This window comes from Loxodonta africana, chromosome 1, assembly GCF_030014295.1.
Source record: "Loxodonta africana isolate mLoxAfr1 chromosome 1, mLoxAfr1.hap2, whole genome shotgun sequence".
In the NCBI taxonomy this organism is placed as follows: Eukaryota; Metazoa; Chordata; class Mammalia; order Proboscidea; family Elephantidae; genus Loxodonta; species Loxodonta africana.
In genome coordinates, this window is record NC_087342.1 from 48,309,949 (window position 1) to 48,330,748 (window position 20,800).

Genomic DNA, 20,800 nt, shown 5'->3' on the forward strand with positions numbered 1-20,800 from the left:
TCTCCGTCTCTAAATCTGTGTTTGTTGTTCAGGGTTCGTAGATTGTTATGTATGCGATCGGTTTATCAATTTTGTTGATTTTTTCAAAGAACCAGCTTTTGGCTTTGTTAATTCTTTCAATTGTTTTTCTGTTCTCTAATTCATTTAGTTCAGCTCTAATTTTTATCATTTCTTTTCTTCTGGTGCCTGGTGGATTCTTTTGTTGCTTGCTTTCTATTTGTTCAAGTTGTAGGGACAGTTCTCTGATTTTGGCTCTTTCTTCTTTATGTATGCATGCATTTATCGATATAAATTGGCCTCTGAGCACTGCTTTTGCTGTGTCCCAGAGATTTTGATAGGAAGTGTTTTCATTCTCGTTGCATTCTAAGAATTTCTTTATTCTCTCCTTAATGTATTCTATAACCCAGTCTTTTTTGAGCAGGGTATTGTTCAGTTTCCAAGTATTTGATTTCTTTTCCCTCATTTTTCTGTTATTGATTTCCACTTTTATGGCCTTGTGGTCTGAGAAGATGCTTTGTAATATTTTGATGTTTTGGATTCTGCAAAGGTTTGTTTTATGACCTAATATGTGGTCTATTCTAGAGAATGTTCCCTGTGCACTAGAAAAAAAAGTATATTTTGCAGCAGTTGGGTGAAGTGTTCTGTATAAGTCTATGAGGTCAAGTTGGTTGATTGTAGCAATTAGGTCTTCCGTGTCTCTATTGAGCTTCTTACTGGAAGTCCTGTCCTTCTCCGAAAGTGGTGTGTTGAAGTCTCCTGCTATGATTGTGGAGGTGTCTATCTCACTTTTCTGTTCTGTTAAAGTTTGTTTTATGTATCTTGCCGCCCTGTCATTGGGTGCATAAATATTTAATATGGTTATATCTTCCTGGTCAATTGTCCCTTTAATCATTATGTTCTGGCCTTCTTTATCCTTTGTGGTGGATTTAAGTTTAAAGTCTATTTTGTCAGAAATTAATATTGCTACTCCCGCTCTTTTTTGATTGTTGTTTGCTTGATATATTTTTTTCCATCCTTTGAGTTTTAGTTTGTTTGTGTCTCTAAGTCTAAGGTGTGTCTCTTGTAGGCAGCATATAGACGGATCATGTTTCTTTATCCAATCTGAGACTCTCTGTCTCTTTATTGGTGTATTTAGTCCATTTACATTCAGCGTAATTATAGATAAGTATGTGTAGTGCTGTCATTTTGATGCCTTTTTATGTGTGTTGTTGACAATTTCATTTTTCCACTTACTTTTTTGTGCTGAGACGTTTTTCTTTGTAAATTGTATGTTCCTCATTTTCATAGTAGTTGAATTTATGTTTGCTGAGTTGTTAAGTTTTTCTTGGTTTTTATTTTGAGTTATGGAATTGTTATACCTCTTTGTGGTTACCTTAGTATTTACCCCTATTTTTCTAAGTAAAAACCTAAGTTGTATTGTCCTATATCGCCTTGTTTTCCTCTCCATATGGCAGTTCTATGCCTCCTGTATTTAGTCCCTCTTTTTGATTATTGTGATCTTTTACATAATGACTTCAATGATTAGGACTACTTTTAAAGTGAATTCTTTTTTTTTTTTTTTTAATTGTGCTTTAGGTGAAGGTTTACAGAGCAAATTAGTTTCTCATTAAACAATTAATACACGTATTGCTTTGTGATTGGTTGCCAACCTCATGATGTGTCAATACTCTCCCTTTCTTGACCTTGGATTCTCCATTTCCATTCGTCCAGCTTTTCTGTCCCTTCCTGCGTTCTTGTTCTTGCCCCTGGCCTCATGTACCCATTTAATCTCATATACATGGTTGAGCTATGCATATTAATGTTTGTTTTATTAAAGTTTTAGTTATGTCCCATCAAGTTGGTTCCAAGTCATAGTGGTCCTATAGGACACAATAGAACTGCCCCATAGGGTTTCCAAGGAGTGGCTGGTAGATTTGAACTATCAACCTTTTGGTTAGCAGTCGCAGCTGTTAACCACTGTGCCACCAGGGCTCTGTTTGTTTCCTAGGCCTGTCTAATTTTGGAACCAACTGGATGGCACCTAAGAACAATGATAACAATCCTTGGCTGAAGGGTGAACCTCAGAAGTGACTTCAGTGCAGAGTTAAAAGCATGTCCAGGGGCCATATTCTAGGGGTTTAAAGTTAATTCTTTTTTTTTTTTTTTTTATTGTGCTTTAAGTGAAAGTTTACAAATCAAGTCAGTCTCTCATACAAAAATTTATATACACCTTGCTATATACTCCTAATTGCTCTCCCCCTCATGAGACTGCCCGCTCCTTCCCTCCACTCTCTTTTTGTGTGCATTCCACCAGCTTCTAACCCCCTCTGCCCTCTCATCTCCTCTCTAGATAGAAGATGCCAACATAGTCTCAAGTGTCTACTTGATCCAAGAAGCTCATTCTTTACCAGCATCTTTTTCTATCCCATTGTCCAGTCCAATCCCTGTCTAAAGAGTTGGCTTTGGGGATGGTTCTTATCCTGGGATAACAGAAGGTCTGGGGGCCATGACCACCAGGGTCCTTCTAATTTCAGTTAGACCATTAAGTCTGGTCTTTTTACGAGAATTTGGGGTCTGCATCCCACTGTTCTCCTCCCTCAGGGGTCCTCTGTTGTGTTCCCTGTCAGGGCAGTCACTGGTTGTAGCCAGGCACCATCTAGTTCTTCTGCAGTCTCTGATTTATGTGGCCCTGTCTGTCTCTTGGGCTAGTAATTACCTTGTGTCCTTGGCGTTCTTCATTCTCCTTTGGTCCAGGTGAGTTGAGACCAATTGATGCATCTTAGATGGCCGTTTGCTAATGTTTAAGGCCCCAGACGCCACTCTCCAAAGTGGGATGCAGAATGTTTTCTTAATAGATTTTATTATGCCAATTAACTTAGATGTCCCCTGAATTAAAGTTAATTCTTAATAACCAAACATTGTATCTTGGAAAAGATTTTATACCCAAAGATGGAGCCACTGTATCATGACATAGTGAGAGTTTAGGATGGCAGTCTTATTGGAAGGCAATTAGAGGAATTTTCAAGGCATTCTCACTTAGCAAGCACTCTGTGTGTTTATTTCTAGTGGCTTTTGGAGTGTGGGTGCTAATGGAGATTATGGGTAGGAGAGTATGGTAGGGCCCCCCAGGCCACACCTTGGCACCACCAATGTATTAACCCACAGTCACTGGGGGCATAAACCCTGAGATGTTTTCCTCGGAATACAGCAAATTAAACTCCTGCACCAGACCCATGCAATGAGGAAACCACTCTTTGCTGGACAGTCACAGAGAGAGAAGTTGCTGGCATGACTTGTTTGTACAAACAATTAGCACATTCTCTTGCAATTGGGGTCTACCTTCAAAATATGTCAGAATACAACCACTTTTCTCTACCACCACTTAGATCCAAGGTCTCGTGTGCGCCATTGCCACCTCCCACCTGAGTATTAACAAGTTTCCTGACTGGCCTCCCTGATTCCTCCCAGGCATGTCTATGGTCTATCCTCAACACAGTGGCCTGAGTGATTCTGCTTTCAGTTGGTTCATGCTGCTGCTCTGCTCAAAAACCTCCAAGGACCCTCCCATCGCACACCTATTAAAAGCCAAAGCCTTACAAGGCCCTCCAAGGCCCTACACCACCTTGACCCCCAATTCCTACCCTTTCCTACCCTCCTTAGTTCTCTGATATCAGTTCCCACTATAGGGGTGATAGTAGGAAATGTCCTCACTTCCTCTGCCTCATCGGCCTCCTTCTTCTTCCTCAAACTCACCAGGTACGACCCTACCTGCAGGACTTTGCACTTAAGGTTTCCCACTGCTAGAAAGCTCTTTCCTCAGATAACCTGGTGACTAGTTTCCATTAACCTGTCAGTGCTTTTCCTTGTGGCCTTATCAGTAGAATGCTTCCTGACCACCTATGCACTCCCTAGCTCCGTATCCCATTTTATTTTTCTCTACACTTACCACCATCCCATTTATGTATTAGTTTCCTGTTGCTGCCGAAACAAATGACCACAAATTTGGTGGTTTAAAACAACACATATGTACTGTTCTCACAGCTCTGTAGCTCAGAAGCTGGGATGACTTAGCTGGTTTCTCTTCTCTGAGTCCCACGTGACCGAAATCCAGGTGTCCGCTGGCCTGGATTCTTATCTGGAGGCTCCAGGGGAGAATCGGTTTCCAAATTCATTCAGGCTGTTAACAGAAATCAAAATCAAGACAGAGGTCCCTGTTTCCTTGCTCGTTGTTGGCTAGGGGCTGTTCTCACCTCTAGAAGTTGCCCATACCGCGTGACTTACAGCCACGCCATCTTCCAAGTAGGCAAATGTGGCTCGAGTCCCTCTCCTACTGCCACATCTCTTCTGCCTTCCACTTCTGCTTTTAACGGCCCTCGTGAGGACATTGGGCCCACTCTGATAAGCCAAAATTATTGCTTATTTTCAGGTCACTTGATTAAGCTACCTTAATCCATCCATGAAGGCCCCTTTGCCATGTGAGGTAGCATATTCAGAAACGTAACACCATGGGACAAAAACCACAACCTCCCACAATTTTTTTTCTTACTTGTTTTGTTTATTTTCTATCTCCCCATTCTAGAATCTACAAGACAAAGCCTGTGACTGTTTTGTATCCCAGAACTCAGAACACTACATGCTACGTAGTAGGCATTCACATAGCTGCTGAATGAATGAATGACTGCATGGAGACTGGGTGGTAAGTGTTGACATCTGCCTCGCATCAGTGTCCATCTCCTCAGGCTTTCTCTGGCCCTTTAAAAGCTGGCCTTGACATTCATTTTAACCTGAGTTTACCCAGGTAGTGTGGTTTGCCTGGTGCCCATATGCCACTGGTTAGGGTCTGTCTTCATTTCTTAGTGCTGCTGTAACAGAAATAACACAGGTGTGAGGGTTTAACAAACGGAAATTTATTTTCTCTCAGTTCAGGATACTAGACGTTTGAATTCGAGGCACTGGCTCTAGGGGAAGACTTTCTTTCCACTCTGGGGGAAAACCCACGTGTGCTTCTGTCTTCTCCAGTTTGTGTTTCCTCCTCTCTGGGCCTAATCTGCTCTTTTTATATCTCAAAAGTGATTAGGTTTAAGACACACTTTACACTGATATGACCTCATTAACATAACAAAGAAAACCTTATTCCCAAATGAGATCATATCCACAGGTATAAACCCAAATTCATTGCCTTTGAGTTGATTCTGACTCACAGTGACCCATTAGGACAGAGTAGAACTGCCCTCACAGGGTTTCCAAGAAGCAGCTGGTGAATTCAAACTGTGAACTTTTTGGTTAGCAGCCGAGATCTTAACCATTGTGCCAATAGGGCTCCTCCACAGGTATAGGGATCAGGATTCTAACACATTTTTTTGGATGGAGAAGCACAATTTAATTCCTAACAGGACCCTACTAGGTAAGGGAGATTGGTAGGTAGCATGATCATGCCATATTTTCATGTAATTTCTTGGTTGACAGCAGAGAGACACATTGGGACAAGGGTACAGAGTGTGGTCACGGAATGGTGAGAATCTCAGTGCCTGGCATAGCCTAGGGAACATCACACACTACCCAGGCCAGAGTCCCATGATTTCTTGGAACACGATGCTTTAGGGATAGTAGAGCTGGTAATAGAAATGTTTTACTCAATAAAAAAAGTTAAATGTTTAGCCTGCACCTGTCAATTAAAAAAAAAAAACCACTGAAAATTTTAAAAACTCTTAATCATCTAGATGTTTCTGAATACTCAGTTGCTTAATATTATGTAGACAGCCTAAATCTTAGGATCATAAAGACCTGAGCTTGTGTGAAAAGTCGGAAATACACACAAGTAACAGGTTTGCTATTTGGGTTACGGTGTGGAAAAAATCTCTGGGAACAGATTTATGTATTAGTTTTTCACTTTGCCACCAGATGTCCTTCATGAGTAGGAAAATATGATGGCTTGAATGATATTTTGAAGTGTGAATTTCTTGAATAGTTGAATAGTTGACAGTGAAAGGAAAGTGTGAGTGACTATAAATGTTACCACAGACTTTTGGATGAGATGCGTATTTTGAAGGCTGCCTTACAGGTGTAGCTTTCAGAAGCAATATGTATTTAACTCTCAGATTTTCATTTCTCATGCTCTGCAAACATTTACTTAACATATTTCCTTTTTGCCAAGCTTCAAATTGATATAATAAAATTTTGAGCAAATGATTGTCTTTAGAAATTAATATGAAGAAATACTCAAATCCTTATGTTAAAATCAAAGGTTAAAATTTAGGGTTTTAAGTGGTGCTTCCTTAGAACTGAAGGAGGCTGGCTTTTCAATACAACAGCAACACAGTTTGTTATAACATTTTTATGTTAAACTAATTCTAAAAGCTGCAGCTTACATCTTCAGGAAAGTCAGTTGAAAAGGGGCCAACATAGATTTAGTATAAAACCATAGACTGCAGTTTGGTGCTAGTAATCTAGTTCAAAGGAAAATATACAGAGTATAGCATACTTAACATATAGAATTAATAAACAGCATTTTTAAAAAATAGAGATTATTTGGTCATGCATGTGTGTTACAAATGTTAGAGCAGAAATCCTCACAATACATGAGGGACAAAGGTCACTGCCATTTTAAAGGTTTTTAATGATATGTGGTGTGTATTACACTCTGTATTAATAAACACTTGGGTGTACAATTCCCACTCCAGCACCAGTATCACAGAATGCATGGGGCAAACCTGTGCTTCATAGTGAGGCCTCCTCACTTCCTCATTTAGTGGGGCTGGAGGCAGGACAGGCAACGTATTTTCAACCATCTGCATGAAATGTCAGCCAAACAAACAAATGTTTGATATGGATTGGCCCCCACATCCGGCTTTTTGACCGAATTCCTCCTTTATCCACCCAGATGTTTTGGAGACATGTACAGAGAACTTCATGAAGCTTGTCCAGGACACAAGAGGAAGGGCAGTAGTATTTTGGTGTCCTGCAGGGGGCGAAGTTACCTCTGATTTTCTCTGGTCTGCTCACACACTCCAGCTGATCCAAAGCGGGACCTGCTCCTGCCTGTCACTTGTCCCCTGGAATCACTTGTGGCACAGCACCCTGGTTCTGAGGCTTCTGATAGAGAAGCAGGGAGTGGGTGATGTGGTTGTCAGGGGTTCCTTCTCCACCCAGTTAGCTCTGAAAGTTTGGAGAAGCAGTGCTTCCAAATCTGAGGTTATTACATTCTTGAAACTACATCCTTTATCTATTTCCCTTCATCCTAATGGATACGAGTGCTGTGCATTTTCCTGCAAACACATGCCCATGTTGGGAGCCATGAGACATGAGAGAGGGCACCTTCTTTTGTTGCCCTTGGTTGAATGTCACTGTCTTTATGATCATTCTCATATCCCATCTCATATCTTTTTTGACTTTTCTCTGGCTCTTAAGGGAGATGTGTGCTCTCATGTTCATCATCCAGAAGCACCCCCTGAAGCTAGCACTATACAACAGAACTACCACCTGTTTGTCAGTTTGTCATGCCATGGAGGCTTGTATGTTGTTACAATGCTGCAAGCTATGTCACTGGTATTTCAAATACCAGTAGTGTCACTAATGGTGGAGAGGTTTCAGTGGAGCTTCCAGACTAAGATAGACTGGGAAGAAAGGCCTGGCGATCTACTTCCAAAAATCAGCCAATGAAAGCCCTGTGGATCACAACAGAACATTGTCTGATATAGTGCTGGACCATAAACCCCCTAGGTTGGAAGGTGCTCAACATACAAAGTGGCTACAACAGTAGACTCAAGCAGACCAATGATCATGAAGATGGTGCAAGTCTGGGCAATGTTTAGTTCTCTTGTACACGGGGTTGTTGTGATTCAGAGCTGACTCAATGGCAACTAACAGCATAACAACATTCAACAGGACTGATGGGTCATCTTGGTGGAGATGGGGAACTTGTGAGAGACCTGAACTGGGATTGCTGCCCAGATGTTTAATTGATAATGAATCACATAGTGCCATTTTAGATTCATGTTATACAGGTTCATCTACCTCCAATCCAAACAGAAAAGGGGACAATGGTGTGTGTGTGCAAGTGTGTGTTCTCCACTAGATATACTCCGGTAAATAAAAAACCCACAGCCATCAAGTCGATTTTGACTCATAGGGACCCTATAGGTAGATGTGTGTATATACAATAAAAAAACTCCACTGCCATTGAGTCGACTGGGTCATAATCTGATTTTGTATTTTAAATGGCATAGCCCTATCTAGGTGCCCTTTTCTACGCTTAATGTTTTTACAGGTTTTTAGTGCTTTCACATACCCCTTAGGGTTGGGGCTTCTTTGACTCTGCTTGTGTCTCAAGGAGGAGGCCCTTGTCCAGAAGCCTACATATACTTGTTTGGATTTCTAATCTTTTGATTAGAGCTCTTGGCTGTTGTTGGCACCACTGCAGTCATTTGCTGCTTGTAACAAGTCCTATGCAGAAGAAGGAATGGCGGCTCTTGAATTCTACTGGTCCTGGCATCTCAGACCAAACAGGAATTTTCAGATGGGAAGAATTCTGCAGATGGTTAAAAATGGGCTTCTGTGTTGCTGAGGTTGGGTTGCCTGAGATCAGTGGTTATTGGACATTGGTAGAATTAAAGACTGTCCTAAAGGATCATGTGTCTGGGCCAAGACAGGACTAGAGAGAGGGATCCAATGGATGGTGGGAGGGAAAGACCCCTGTCCATGCCAAATGGATTCTTTGAGATAAGATAGGAATGTGTGTAAGATTTGGATCAACAGAAACCCCATGACCTCATAAATCCATGAATTCTATAATCTTTATCTATTTGTTTCATTGCTCCCAAATTCTTGGACAACGTGAACTAAGGCTTCCAGGTCTTATTTATTCAATTCACATGCACTTTTCTCTAGGTAAAAGCTTCTGGTGTCTTGAGTTGTTTCTTGGAGCCGCAGATGACCTGACATAGTTGGACAGTGTACAGGCAAGTGAATTTGCATCCATATTGGCAAATGTGCTGCCGCTGCTGTTTGGGTGGTGGGGCGGGGTGGGGGGCAGTGTATTTGAATGAGAAGTATGCCTGCTAGGAAAGCAACTCATGTGCTAGGCTTCATCTTGTCTAATGCTCACAGCAACCACATTTCAGAGACCTGTCGACTATTCTGAATGGGAATCTGATCATCCCTGACTCTGACTGGAATTATCTTTACCACCTCTCTTCATATTTTATCTTGCACCATGTAAACGATATTGCATTTCAACATTAAAACGCACTAAAACATTTTCAAGAAGGTAAGGGGTGGGAGGAACTTAAATGCGGCTTTCGTACTGTATAGGAGCCCTGGTGGTGCAGTGATTAAGAGCTCTGCTGCTAACCAGTTGGTGGTGCAGTTGGCCGTTCGAATCTACCAGCTGATCATTGTAAATCCTCTGGGGCAGTTCTACTCTGTCTTATAGGTTCACTATGAGTCGGTCAACTGGAGGGCAACGGGTTTTTTTTTTTTTGGTATAGTATTATCCGATTACATCCTCTGTCTTTTGGGTGCTAGCTTAAGCAGCCAAGCTAAAGCCCGAACGAAGAGAGAAAACAAAATACCAGGCCCCCAGCCCTCAGGACACCGGGTCTGGTTTACATTTAGTTTTTTCTGCCGGCGGTTTTGTGAGTGTCTTCTTCAGAGGGTGTGTCCCTACTTCAGCGCCTGCCTTTGACCGCCACGTGTCCGCTAAACGCCTATTTTACATGAATAAGAGAAACTAAGGAAGGAATCACAAAGCTATCTTCGGTTCTTCCTCAACTAACTCGGGCAATATTGACTGAATGGCTGTTCTGCTTTTTTGTTAAAGCAACAACTTGGGCCTTTTAAGTGACCGCAAAAGAAAAAGGTTATTGAGGTGGTGATCAGATAGCTCAAGTGAGAGGTCATTCCAGCGATGACCTCCTTGCCTTCTGAGCTCGCGGCTCCTCGGACATCTCCAGCGCTGTAAACCTACAAGCGGCCCAGGCCACGCCCCTCGGAGGAGGGAGGGTGAAAGAAGGGGGCGGGCCTATTCAAATAGCAGTCTGCTCGAGCCTCTCCATTGGCTGCGAACCCTGTCGGTTAACACGGAAGGCGGGGTGTCCCAGGGGCTGGAGTGCGGTACCTGAGCAAGAAGCTCACCAGAAAGCCCACGTTGGCCGCCGTGGGGAGCGCGGCGCCGAGGGGCGGGAGGCAGCGAATCGGGCGCCGACGCCGCAGCCACTTTTCCGCGCATCGCCCAGCCGCGGGCCCCTTCCTGGCCACCCCTTTGCGAGCGGGTTTGCAGGGCAGCGGGTGAGAACTGAACGGGAAGCGAGATCCTCGCTGCCCCCGCTTGGCGAGTGGAGCCGCGCGCGAAGATTTCAGTGGGGAGCGGCGGTACCAGAGGGCGGAGGGAGTGCAGTTTGTGACCGAGACCGAAGTTCAGCCTTTCGGACAAAACTGGCATTTCGAGACGCCTTTCGCTGCAGCCCAGGCCTCTCGGCCGGGTGAACTTCACAGGGGCTCCCAGCCACGAGGGCCGTGCCCCGGGGATGCAGGGCAGCAGCCCCAGCTCGTGAGCCGCCCGGCGCCGGGACCCCTCGGGAGGGCGCGGCGAGCGCACGTGCGCGGGGCAGCGGGGCCCGAGGGTGACCGTGCCTCAACGCGCTAAAGCAGCCCCGACTCCGACGCACCTTGCCTGGAGCCCTCCGCGGACTCACTTCCCCGCCAAGTCGTTCTCCCGAGCGAGCTCCCCTTCTGCCTCCTGCAACTCGGGCCATCCGGGGCGCCCCGGAGGACCATGAGAGGGAAGGACTGAGGGCCAGCAGGGGAAGCAAGCCCCCCGAGAGGGGTGGCGGGGACTGGTCACGTCAAAGGCCACCGCGGCCGCGCGCGCTACTGACTCGCTCCGCTGCTCCACGCCTCGCGGGCCAGTGTCACCGGGAGCCCGCGGGGGCAGCCCGGCCGGGCGGGGATGCTGGGGCGGAGGGCGCAGTGGCTGTGCTGGTGGTGGGCGCTGCTGTGCAGCTGCTTCGGGCCCCCGCCTCTGCGGCCCCTCCCGCCCGCCGCCGCCGCCGCCTCCGCCGAGGGCGCGCTTCTCGGGGACGGCGGCGGCCAGAGCCCGGGCCGCGCGGAGCAGTCGCCCCCGCCGCCGCCCTCCTCCTCCTCCGGTTTCCTCTACCGGCGCCTCAAGACGCACGAGAAGCGGGAAATGCAGAAGGAGATCCTTTCGGTGCTGGGGCTCCCACACCGGCCACGGCCCCTTCACGGCCTCCCTCAGTCCCCGGCGCTCCAGCAGCAGCAGCCTCCCGGGGAGCCCCCGCCCGGGCGGCTGAAGTCGGCGCCCCTCTTCATGCTGGATCTGTACAACGCCCTGTCCGCTGACGACAATGACGACGATGAGGGGTTGTCGCCGGAGGAGCGGCGGCGACCCCGGCCGCGGGGAACCGGCAGCTCGCCGCAGCCCCCGCAGCCGCACCCCGGCGCCGCACACCCCCTCAACCGCAAGAGCCTACTGGCCGCGGGACCCGGCGGCGGCGGCGGCGCGTACTCTCTGACCAGCGCGCAGGACAGCGCCTTCCTCAACGACGCAGACATGGTCATGAGCTTTGTGAACCTGGGTAAGGATGTGGGTTAAGCGTAACGACAAGAACATTTCCCCCTCTCTTCCCAGTCTCCCGGGCCCCGGTGGGTGGGGGGATGCGGAGGAGCTCCAGGTGCACTGGACTGGCGCTGGTCAGGCGGGCCGGGCGGGGACTCGGGACAGGCTGGGCGCGCTCCACCACCTGCGCGGCCCGGGGCAGCACGTGCGCTCCCCGCGCGGGCGGAGGCGCTGGGCACGCGGCCGCGGGAGCGCGTTTCGCGCTTGTGGGACTCCTGTCTGGTCAGGTCGGGTTAACTCAACTGTGGTAGATTAGTCCGACGCTAAGAGTAGCCGGCCTGGGAAGGAAAAAGCCTCTCCAATTGATCTTTCTCCTCCAAATTGTTTTCTTTTGCCCGTAACACTCTTAGTGCCAGTTTTCCCAGCGCGACTTTTAGGGAATCCAGCAGCAGCTGAAAACTTTGGAAACCGGACAAGATTGTGCTAAACTGTAACCACGAAATTGGGGAGGAGGAAGGGCTGAAGTGGAAGGTCCCGAAAGGACCGCCGAGCGCGCGCCAGTCCGGGCGGAACTTGCGCCGGGTGGGATCCTGATCTGGAGCAGAATCGGGGTAACTCGCCCAGCCTCTCCTTCACCTGCCTTTGGCCAGTGCCCTAAAGGCGGAAAAGTTAACCATGCTGCACGAGCAGTGAAAGGGTGCGGGTTAGGGGCCAGGGCTGGGCGCTGAGCTCTGCTGAACCGGTTGCCAGGCAACAGAATGGAAATTCAAGGGCGGCTAAATCGGGCTCCGCCACAAATGTTCTGTGGCAAACTGGCACGGAGTCACATCGCTTTTCCCCCCTCAGCTTTCTCATCTGTAAAGGAACGGGGTAGGGAAGACTTTTTTTCGGAATCAGTGCCTCTGATTTGTGCTGCTGCTCATTCAAAAGCGGGCTCAGCTTTGGTGTAGATAAAGGGAGTCTCCGAACGGTTTCTCGGCTGGTAGAAATGAGGGTGCGGTAGCCATGCCCCAGCTGGGTGAGGCAGCGCTGTGAGGTGGGTCTCCGCGGGCTTCCCTTCCTGGGTGAGACGCAGGCTCTGCCCAGGTCCCAGAGGGTTAGCAGACACTTACCAAACTGGCACTAGCACACACGTTTCGAATCCACTCGTCATTTAAGGGTATCGTTTACTTGAATGATTCCCAAGTAAACTTCTTCACAAATACACCTGTGTAATCATTCTCAACTCTGCTGAGCTTTAAGGGGACGGGGCCAAGGCCGGAAGGAGCGTGTTGAGGCAGGAGGGTTGGCGTCCCAGTGGTACAGAAATCCCTCTGGGAAAGTCATGACACAGAATCTCCCGGAGTGGAGGTCCAGGGCCTCCCAGTCTGCTCCCTGCACTGCCAGGCGTTCTGATTGGACACACATTTTCACAAATTGATTGGAACCAAAACCTGGGCTGAGCCACCTCCATGAAGCAGGCTGGACAGATCTCATGCCAGTGGGTAAAGTTTATAGGGGGCAGAGGACCAGTGCTGGTTCTAACGTCTCTGCTTCTGCTGCCTGAATCAATTCTGCCCCTTACTCTCTCCCTCCTCAAGTTTCCTGACAGCCTTGGGGAAGTATTTTATGCGTTTTGGGGGTAGCCCCAACCTGAACATAGGAAGGGCACTGACACTCCTAGCTCCGTGGAGAATCAAGTTACATTCCCTGGGAAAACAGTTTCTAGTCTTGGACTGTGGTTCTCAGCCTGGGCTGCCCATTAGCCTCACCAAGGCCACTTAAAAAAATCAGGTATGGTGGGGCTGTACCCCAGGGCAGTTACATCAGCGTCTCACTGTGTTTGTTTAAGTACCTTAGGTTTCTCTAATGTGACGTAGTGGTCAAGAACCACTGGCACAGCAGATCCCGATGTTAGAATGGAAATGCTTTCTGAAGGAGTCAGTAATCCATCCAGTGAAAGTGTAAGGGCAGTGTTTCCCTGCATTAGTGGCTCCCGGATGTTGCTGCATGTTAGAACCACCTGAAGAGTTTTCAAAAATTCAGAGGCCCGGGTTGTACCCCATACTGGTTAAATCAGAATGTGTGAGGGTGGGAACCAGGTATCAGTGTTTTTTTTAAAGACTCAGTGTTTGGAAACTTAGGTGATGTTTAGAATTGTTAGAGCTGGCTTGAGGCAGGTTTGTGAGGTAGGTGATGTCTACTGTATCTAGTGACCTCCAGATCCTCCTGGCGCCTTACTTTTCTGACTTTTCGTGGTCTATAGGTGCTTCTGAGTCACACTGCTTGAAGCTGACTGTCAGCTAAACCTGATCACCTGATGGTTTAACATGTACGTCCCTAGGAAGATGTTCATTTTTTCATAAAGAATTTTTTTTAAAAAAAAAGAATTTTTAAAGACCCCCAAATCAGCACTAACAGATTCCAAGAGAGCTCACCAATAGAGCAATTTCAGGCACTAGGGACACACTTGCATGGAACTGAAAAAAGTCTTGTGGGTAGAGAGCTTAGCCCCAAGCCCCTTAGAGTATACCACTGGGCTTTCTGACTGCAAGTTATGCCTGCTGTAGGCCCAGCCCTGGGCTCCATATGGATAGAGGAAGAAACCTTCACAGGTAAGTGGAATCATAGTCACAAACCATGCCACCTGCCAATCAAACAATTCTATTTCATCTTAATCCATTTGACAGGAAAGAGGGCATTTCATAACAAGAAGTTAAGATGTGATAAAATCTGATGATCTTGGGTCTAAGCATAAGGACAGTGCATTTGAGGAAAGTAATTCCTGGTGTTGCAGTGGTTAAGCATTTGATGCTCTCCTGTAGGTCAGTGGTTCCAACCCACCAGTTGCTGCCAGGGAGAAAGAGCTGGTCATCTGCTCTGGTAAAGATTACAGTCTAGTAAACCCTATGGGGCAGCTCTACTCTGTCCTATAGGGTCTCTAGGAATTGGGATCAACTCAAATGCTTGCCACCACCACTACAGCAATTCGTTAGCAGTGTGGATTCTCAAAATAAGGCTGTTGGGAGAATCCTATAGCTTTCCTAATCTATGTAGATGGCATGTAACCAGCTGCATTCAGTGGCTCATCCACAGAAAGATAAATGCTACAAGCACTGTGTTCTCAAGTGCTCTCGTAGACACTGGGTTAAGTAAGTTATAAACTGAACGTATAAGGGAGAGTGTTGCGTAGTCGTAAACATCCTGTCTTCCCTGGGACTGGGAGAATGATTTACTCATGAAATACATTTAAAACACCCTGAGCCTTGTCAGCCAGAGTGACTGTCAGGAAGTATGAATCAATAGGATAAGTTCTCTTGCATATCCCAACTGCTGGTCATTCCCCCGGCTCTCTGTTGTTTATGTTGATTGTTTCAGCTTTCTGCGGGTGAGCCACCGGGGATGTATAACCTTCCAGGTGCCAGTCTCACTCTGGCTGGCTGCTGCCCTGATGCAGGTTTGCAAAGGGCCAGAGCATGCCGTGAACCTGCATTCAATCAGGGCGCAGATGCCATTTGCTATTTGTTTTCCAGTGCAAAAAAAAAAAATGTTGGCAGCCTAGTGAGCAAGCCTGCCAATATGGTGACCTTGGAGAAGTATCCTGAAATATCCTCCAGGTCTTCACCTTCTTAGAGAGGTCATCTGTACCACTTGATACAAATTGGTGCTGCCCCCACCCCCATCCTTGTTGATACCATTACACCGCCCTGTTTATTGTCTTGACTGCCCTTATCCCCAAGAGTTTTTCTTTTGCTTTTTAGTTTACTCATTTGTTGGTCTCCCCTCTAGGATATCAGCCTCAAAAGGCAGAATCCAGGCTTATCTACCACTGCAGCCTAAGCATCTAAAAACACTGAACACACAGCATTCAATAAAGAGGGAATTAGTGAAGAGACCTAGGCCACATTGTAAAGTCCCATTTTGTTAATTTGGAAGCTCTGGTCATTTAGAAATGGTGCACCTGCTATTTATTGAGTGAAAGTTTGATGTAAGTGAAGATATTTGGGACATTTATGTTCATTCGATTGTATTAGATCTAAATCATAATGTTTTGTGAACTCTTTTTTCAAGAGTTCCCCATATGCATGCTAACCGGTACTGTGCATTACATTTGAGAATAGTAAAAAAGTTTCTTTAAATCCCTGCATTTCGAACTTCACCAATTTATTTTGAATTAATGAAGTGTTGATCTTTGGTGTTAGGATAAAATGAAATGAAAAACTCAAATTATGCTCAAAAAAAGGTATCAGGATGTGATCAGTATTAATACAAGTAACAAGAAACTTGTACTAAAAATAATTGGCAATCTTCTGTACAGAATTACACTTGGGGAAAGAAATTAGGAAGAAATGGAATATTCCCTACTTCTATTTACAACTAAATACACTTGTACTGTCTTTTCCCTCATAAATGTAGGATCAGTAGTACTATGTTTTCACTTAAGCTGCCTGTACTTGGGAAGATTTTTATTAGCAGAAAATAAATCCACACCTGCAAGTTACAGGAAAAGCAGTTTAGAGAATTTGGTTGTAAGAGTGTGCTTCAAAGCAGCAGGTAGATAGATGTTCTCCATAGATTTTAGATAGTAAATGTGAAATTCAGTGGTATCACAACAAGAACATTGTACAAAGTGTTCTTAAACTAAGATTAAGGGGCAAACAGATACCATTGTTAGACCTCAGATGGTGCTTCCTCTCGTTGTCCTTCTAAGAATGGGTATAAAGCCTTGAATGTGCTGAATCATGGTTAGTTCCTCTACTTAAGAGCTTAACTCTGATTAGGGTGGAGAAAGGAATCTCTGTGATATAAAACTCAAGTGTAAATGAAAAAAAACAAAACAACATTGTTCAGCGCTTTATTCACTCACCCCCTTTTTTTCTCTTAATTCTATGGCACTGGAGCCCTGGTGGTGCAGTGGTTAAGAGCTACAGCTGCTAACCAAAACGTTAGCAGTTCAGATCTACCAGCCACTTCTTGGAAACCCTATGGGGCAGTTCCATTCTTTCCTATAGAGTTGCTATGAGTTGGAATCAACTCCATGGTAATGGGTTTGGTTTTTTTTTTTTTTTTTTCAGGTGAAGCTTTACAGTGCAAATTAGCTTCTCATTCAGAAATTTATACACAAATTGTTTTGCGACATTAGTTGCAATCCCTGCAGTGTGACAGCACGCTCTTTTCCACCCGTTTTATCGTGTCCATTCTTCCAGTTTTCCTGTCCCTTCCCACCTTCTCTTCTTGCTTTTGGGCAGGAGTTGCCGATTTAGTCTTCCCCTTCATTTTTGATCACTGTGTCTTCAGAGTTTAACTACTTTAAATGTTGGGTTTCAAATTAATATTTCACTTGAATACGGAAGGAGAGGGGTGAATACCAGATATCAAAACAAACTCCAGAAGCTATCAGCTCTGTCATCTTTGCCTCAACCTTAGTCTATTTAAGAAGCTAAGTTAGAAAAGGCAAAAAAAAAAAAGAAGGTAAAATTTCTTGGATAATTAACCAGCTTTCTGTAACCTTTTCACAAATCAGTCCTCCATCCTTTGCCTCCTATCCCATATGCAAAAATGAATTACTTCACGGAATGCTTTTTTTTTTTTTTCAGCTTAATATAAAGTTATTACAGTTTTCTTCTAACTTTTCCATTCTGAGCTTTGTTTTTTGAATATTAGTCATTTCACCATCTTTGGCACTTTCAGCAACGAATGGGGAAGGATGGTAGGCAAGATTTTCATCAGATTGTCAGGTTCCTGATTAGTACATGTTGCTCTTGAGTCGATTCCAACTCATGGTACCCCAAGCGTTACAGAGTAGAATTGAGCTCCACAGGGTTTTCTTGCCAGGCCTTTCTTCTGTGGCACTGTTGGGTTGCAAACCACTTGTGCCATTCAGAAACCTGATTAGTAGCGTCCATAAACTACCTGCATAAAAGGAATAGAAATAATACAGAAAATCCCTAAGACATGAACAGTTTACAAAGCCCCCATGCCTGTGAATAGCTGTCTCAAGCTCCCTGAGCCACTGCATAACCCCAACCACTGGGCAGCAGGGCTGCCGTTGTTGCAAAGTGTCACCCGGGACTGATGTGGGGATGGCTGCTGTCTTGTCTTTTATGCTCCCCACAAAGAATCAGCACACTCTATTGTCCTCAGCTGTCTTCGTCTTGACCACTGAGTTAATTTTATTCAAATACGTTTTCTCCTTTCATAATACCTTACATCCTCTTCAACACTGTTGCTCCTATCTCTTCTCCTGGTCTGTGCTGCTGTGATGTTGAAGGTTGCATTAGAGCTTCCAGACTAAGATGGACTAGGAAGAAAGAACTGGCTATCTACTTCAGAAAACCAGCCAGTGAAAACCCTATGGATCACAGTGGTCTGATCTGCAACCCATCATGGGCTTTCCCTGGACAGGGTGCAAGTTGGGCTGATTTGACAGCAGCCAAAAACAACGACACTGATACCTGGATGGAAACATAATGACTACTCATAACGTTTTTCTGGGGAAACATTCCCAGCAGTAGGCAACTGGTTTGTAAATTGGACTTTCTCTATCATTGGTGGGAGGTTGGAGATTATTGGTAAGCTAATACTATTCATTGATAACATTTAGAGCTCTGAAGGTTCTTGGACATCATCTAATCTTTTCGATTTGCAGTTTGATTTGTTAGACTTACTCAGCACTGTTTCCTCTTCACTGCTGTTACATTTTAAGACTGAGGGACCAACAGCAAATACTCAGAACTGAAAAGAAATTCTAAGGCATCAGAGAGTTAAGGGGAATAAACTGGGTCGTCGGGAATGAGTGAGAATTAAGGAGAAATTATAAAACCAAGCAAGAGTTCCACATGAGCAAGAGGTAGGGAAACCCAAGTTTTTAAGAATTTTGTGAGGTTTTTTTTTTTTTTTAATCTCTCCTAGAACTCTGCTTTGAGGGAAGAAAAAGCTATGCATTTCTATAAATACCGTCTTGTTTGGTTTGCTGAGGGACTGTTGACCCTGAAGAATTGTTTTCTGCTCCAGAGTGAATTGAAAACCACGTTGCTCAGAGTGGCATTGTTTCACTGATATCCCTCAGGCCGATTCTTTTCCTGCCCTTCCCATCTCCATTATTAAAGAGACTGGGTCCATAATAGAGATGGTATCTAAATTACATCAGTAATTCCTTGATGGGTCCCCATGGCCTTGTTATCTCAAACACAGTCCCTGATGACTGGGTAGAAGAATCTCCCTGAGACATTTTTGCAGAATGAAGTTCTGGTTCAGGGGGGGAGCCTTCCGGACTTTCAGGCTCGGGGGCCCACACCCTTGATGACTGATTCTGTTAGACAGCATGAGACCGTCTGAGGCCTGGAATGTCCGTGATGGTCATTTACGTTCAGATTTTTTCCTCATCAGCGGGGAGTGTGTTGGGGGAGGAGTGGTGTGGATTCACTGTGGGCAGAAAAAGCGCCTGAGGAAGCTCCGAACCCTCCACAGGGGAATGGTGACATCCACCAAAGAGCTTGCCCTTACAGTTCTCCTGCCACTTACCCTTTCACCTTGCCCAGAATGTGACTTCTAGCCTGAAACATCTGCCATTGTTGATTGTTGTTCCTGTATTTACAGTCTTGTTGGTTTCCTGTACAAGAACATGAGCTGGAAAAAAGTCCTGAATTGCACATTGGAGTGTGAACTCACAGTACGGTTGCTGTGAGCTGTTTCATGGGCTGATTTAGCCTGGGGATTTCAAACGCAAATTTTTTTGTAGAGTTTATGACTGTCCTTCATCTCTGGTATATAGTTAACAGAAAAGAAAAAAATTATATTTAGACTGTATAAAAAGTCCTTACAAGTCAATGTGAAAAGCAAAGCAACTTGATAGGGGAAAAAAAAAATGGCTCTAAATCCACGGTTGGACCCAGAAGGAAGGTAAATTGTGAATAAACCTGAAACACGAAAGACATTCCCTCACGTTAGCCATCAAGGGTATACGAGTTGCAGTGAGTTATATTTTAGGTCAAGAGATTTTATGATTGGCCTTGTTTAACCTCTGGGACCAGTTATTTCCTTTTTCTTTTTAAATCTACGAATCACATTTCAATATTTTAAAGAATAGAATTTTGTAAACTATGGAACTGAGGGTTAAAAGGTTTTACTTTGCTTTTTCCAGATTTTATTTGAGCATTCCCACATTAGAATAAATCGTGGCAATAACAACAGTGAACCCGTACATTGAACCAGAACAACAAACGAATGAAAATATTAAAACTCAAAATATGCCAAGTCTGGGGGAGGAGTTGAATTGCTGAGCATTGTTGAATACGGTTTTGTTTCTGGGGTTTTGCCTCAAGTAAGTAATTTTGATTTTCAGTGAGTATGGGAGCCCTATTTTGGGTTTCTATGTGTTGACACCAAATCGGTCTAAAATCTCTCTCCTTTTTTTTTTTTTTTAAAGTCTAGGAGTTTAAAAATATGTTTTCCTCTGCATACTTTCACTGAGGTGTCTGTCACCATAGTACCTAGACAGTCCCTCAGGCACAGATAGGAGTGATTAAATTTATCCCTGGCCTGTGCCCTGCTTGATCCATGCACTGCAGGATTTGGCAAGTAAAATAAAGAAAAAGACTGAAGAATGGACAAGAATTAAAGGAATTCTGTGCTTGTTAAATTATTGAAATTTGGGGAGTTGTTAGGAGAAGGCTTAAATATTTTTCCTTCCTTTCTGAAAACTTACTAAAACTTAGTGTGACTTTAGGATTGAGAAACCCACCAAAGTGTCTTAGTGGCCCTCAAGACAGGATCAGGGGACTTTAAAAGGCTTCCTCAGGAGAGAATATTTAGATCAGAGTAAAACTAAATGAATAGAGATGCCATAAATCCAGAGGTCTTTGTACATGGTATGTACAGTAGGTTCATTTGCCTTTGAATTATTTTCTATGAAAAAGGCTATACAGATTAAATGAGTAAGAAAACACAATAATGTGAACAAGAACACACTAACAAGTTTGTAACTCATCTGAGGTATTTCGGAGGCATTTGTGTGTTTCTTGAACAATGTTGTACAGGTGAGATATTTCATGAATTCTCACCACCTCTTCTCATGTCAGCTGTCCATTGCAGTGGGGTCTTTCCTAACTGAATTCTGGCAAAATTGTTGTTTTTGATAGCTACCATCCAGTGGGCCCCTGACTCATGGCGTCTCCATGCACAACAGAATGAAACGCTGTCCAGTCCTGCGCCATCCCTGTTAGGTTCATCGAACCCCTGTAGCCCTTCTACTACCATGTCACCAATGCC

At 45.0% G+C, this 20,800-nt stretch overlaps 1 protein-coding gene across 1 annotated transcript in view; it reads left to right on the plus strand.

Moving 5' to 3' along the window:
• The first annotated feature begins 10,924 nt into the window (after nucleotides 1-10,924).
• BMP6 (bone morphogenetic protein 6) overlaps nucleotides 10,925-20,800 on the plus strand; it is a 213,589-nt gene continuing 203,713 nt past the window's right edge. The window contains exon 1 of the mRNA XM_003417847.4: nucleotides 10,925-11,570. Coding sequence (XP_003417895.4) covers nucleotides 10,925-11,570 — 646 coding nt within the window. The remainder of the gene's footprint in view (nucleotides 11,571-20,800) is intronic.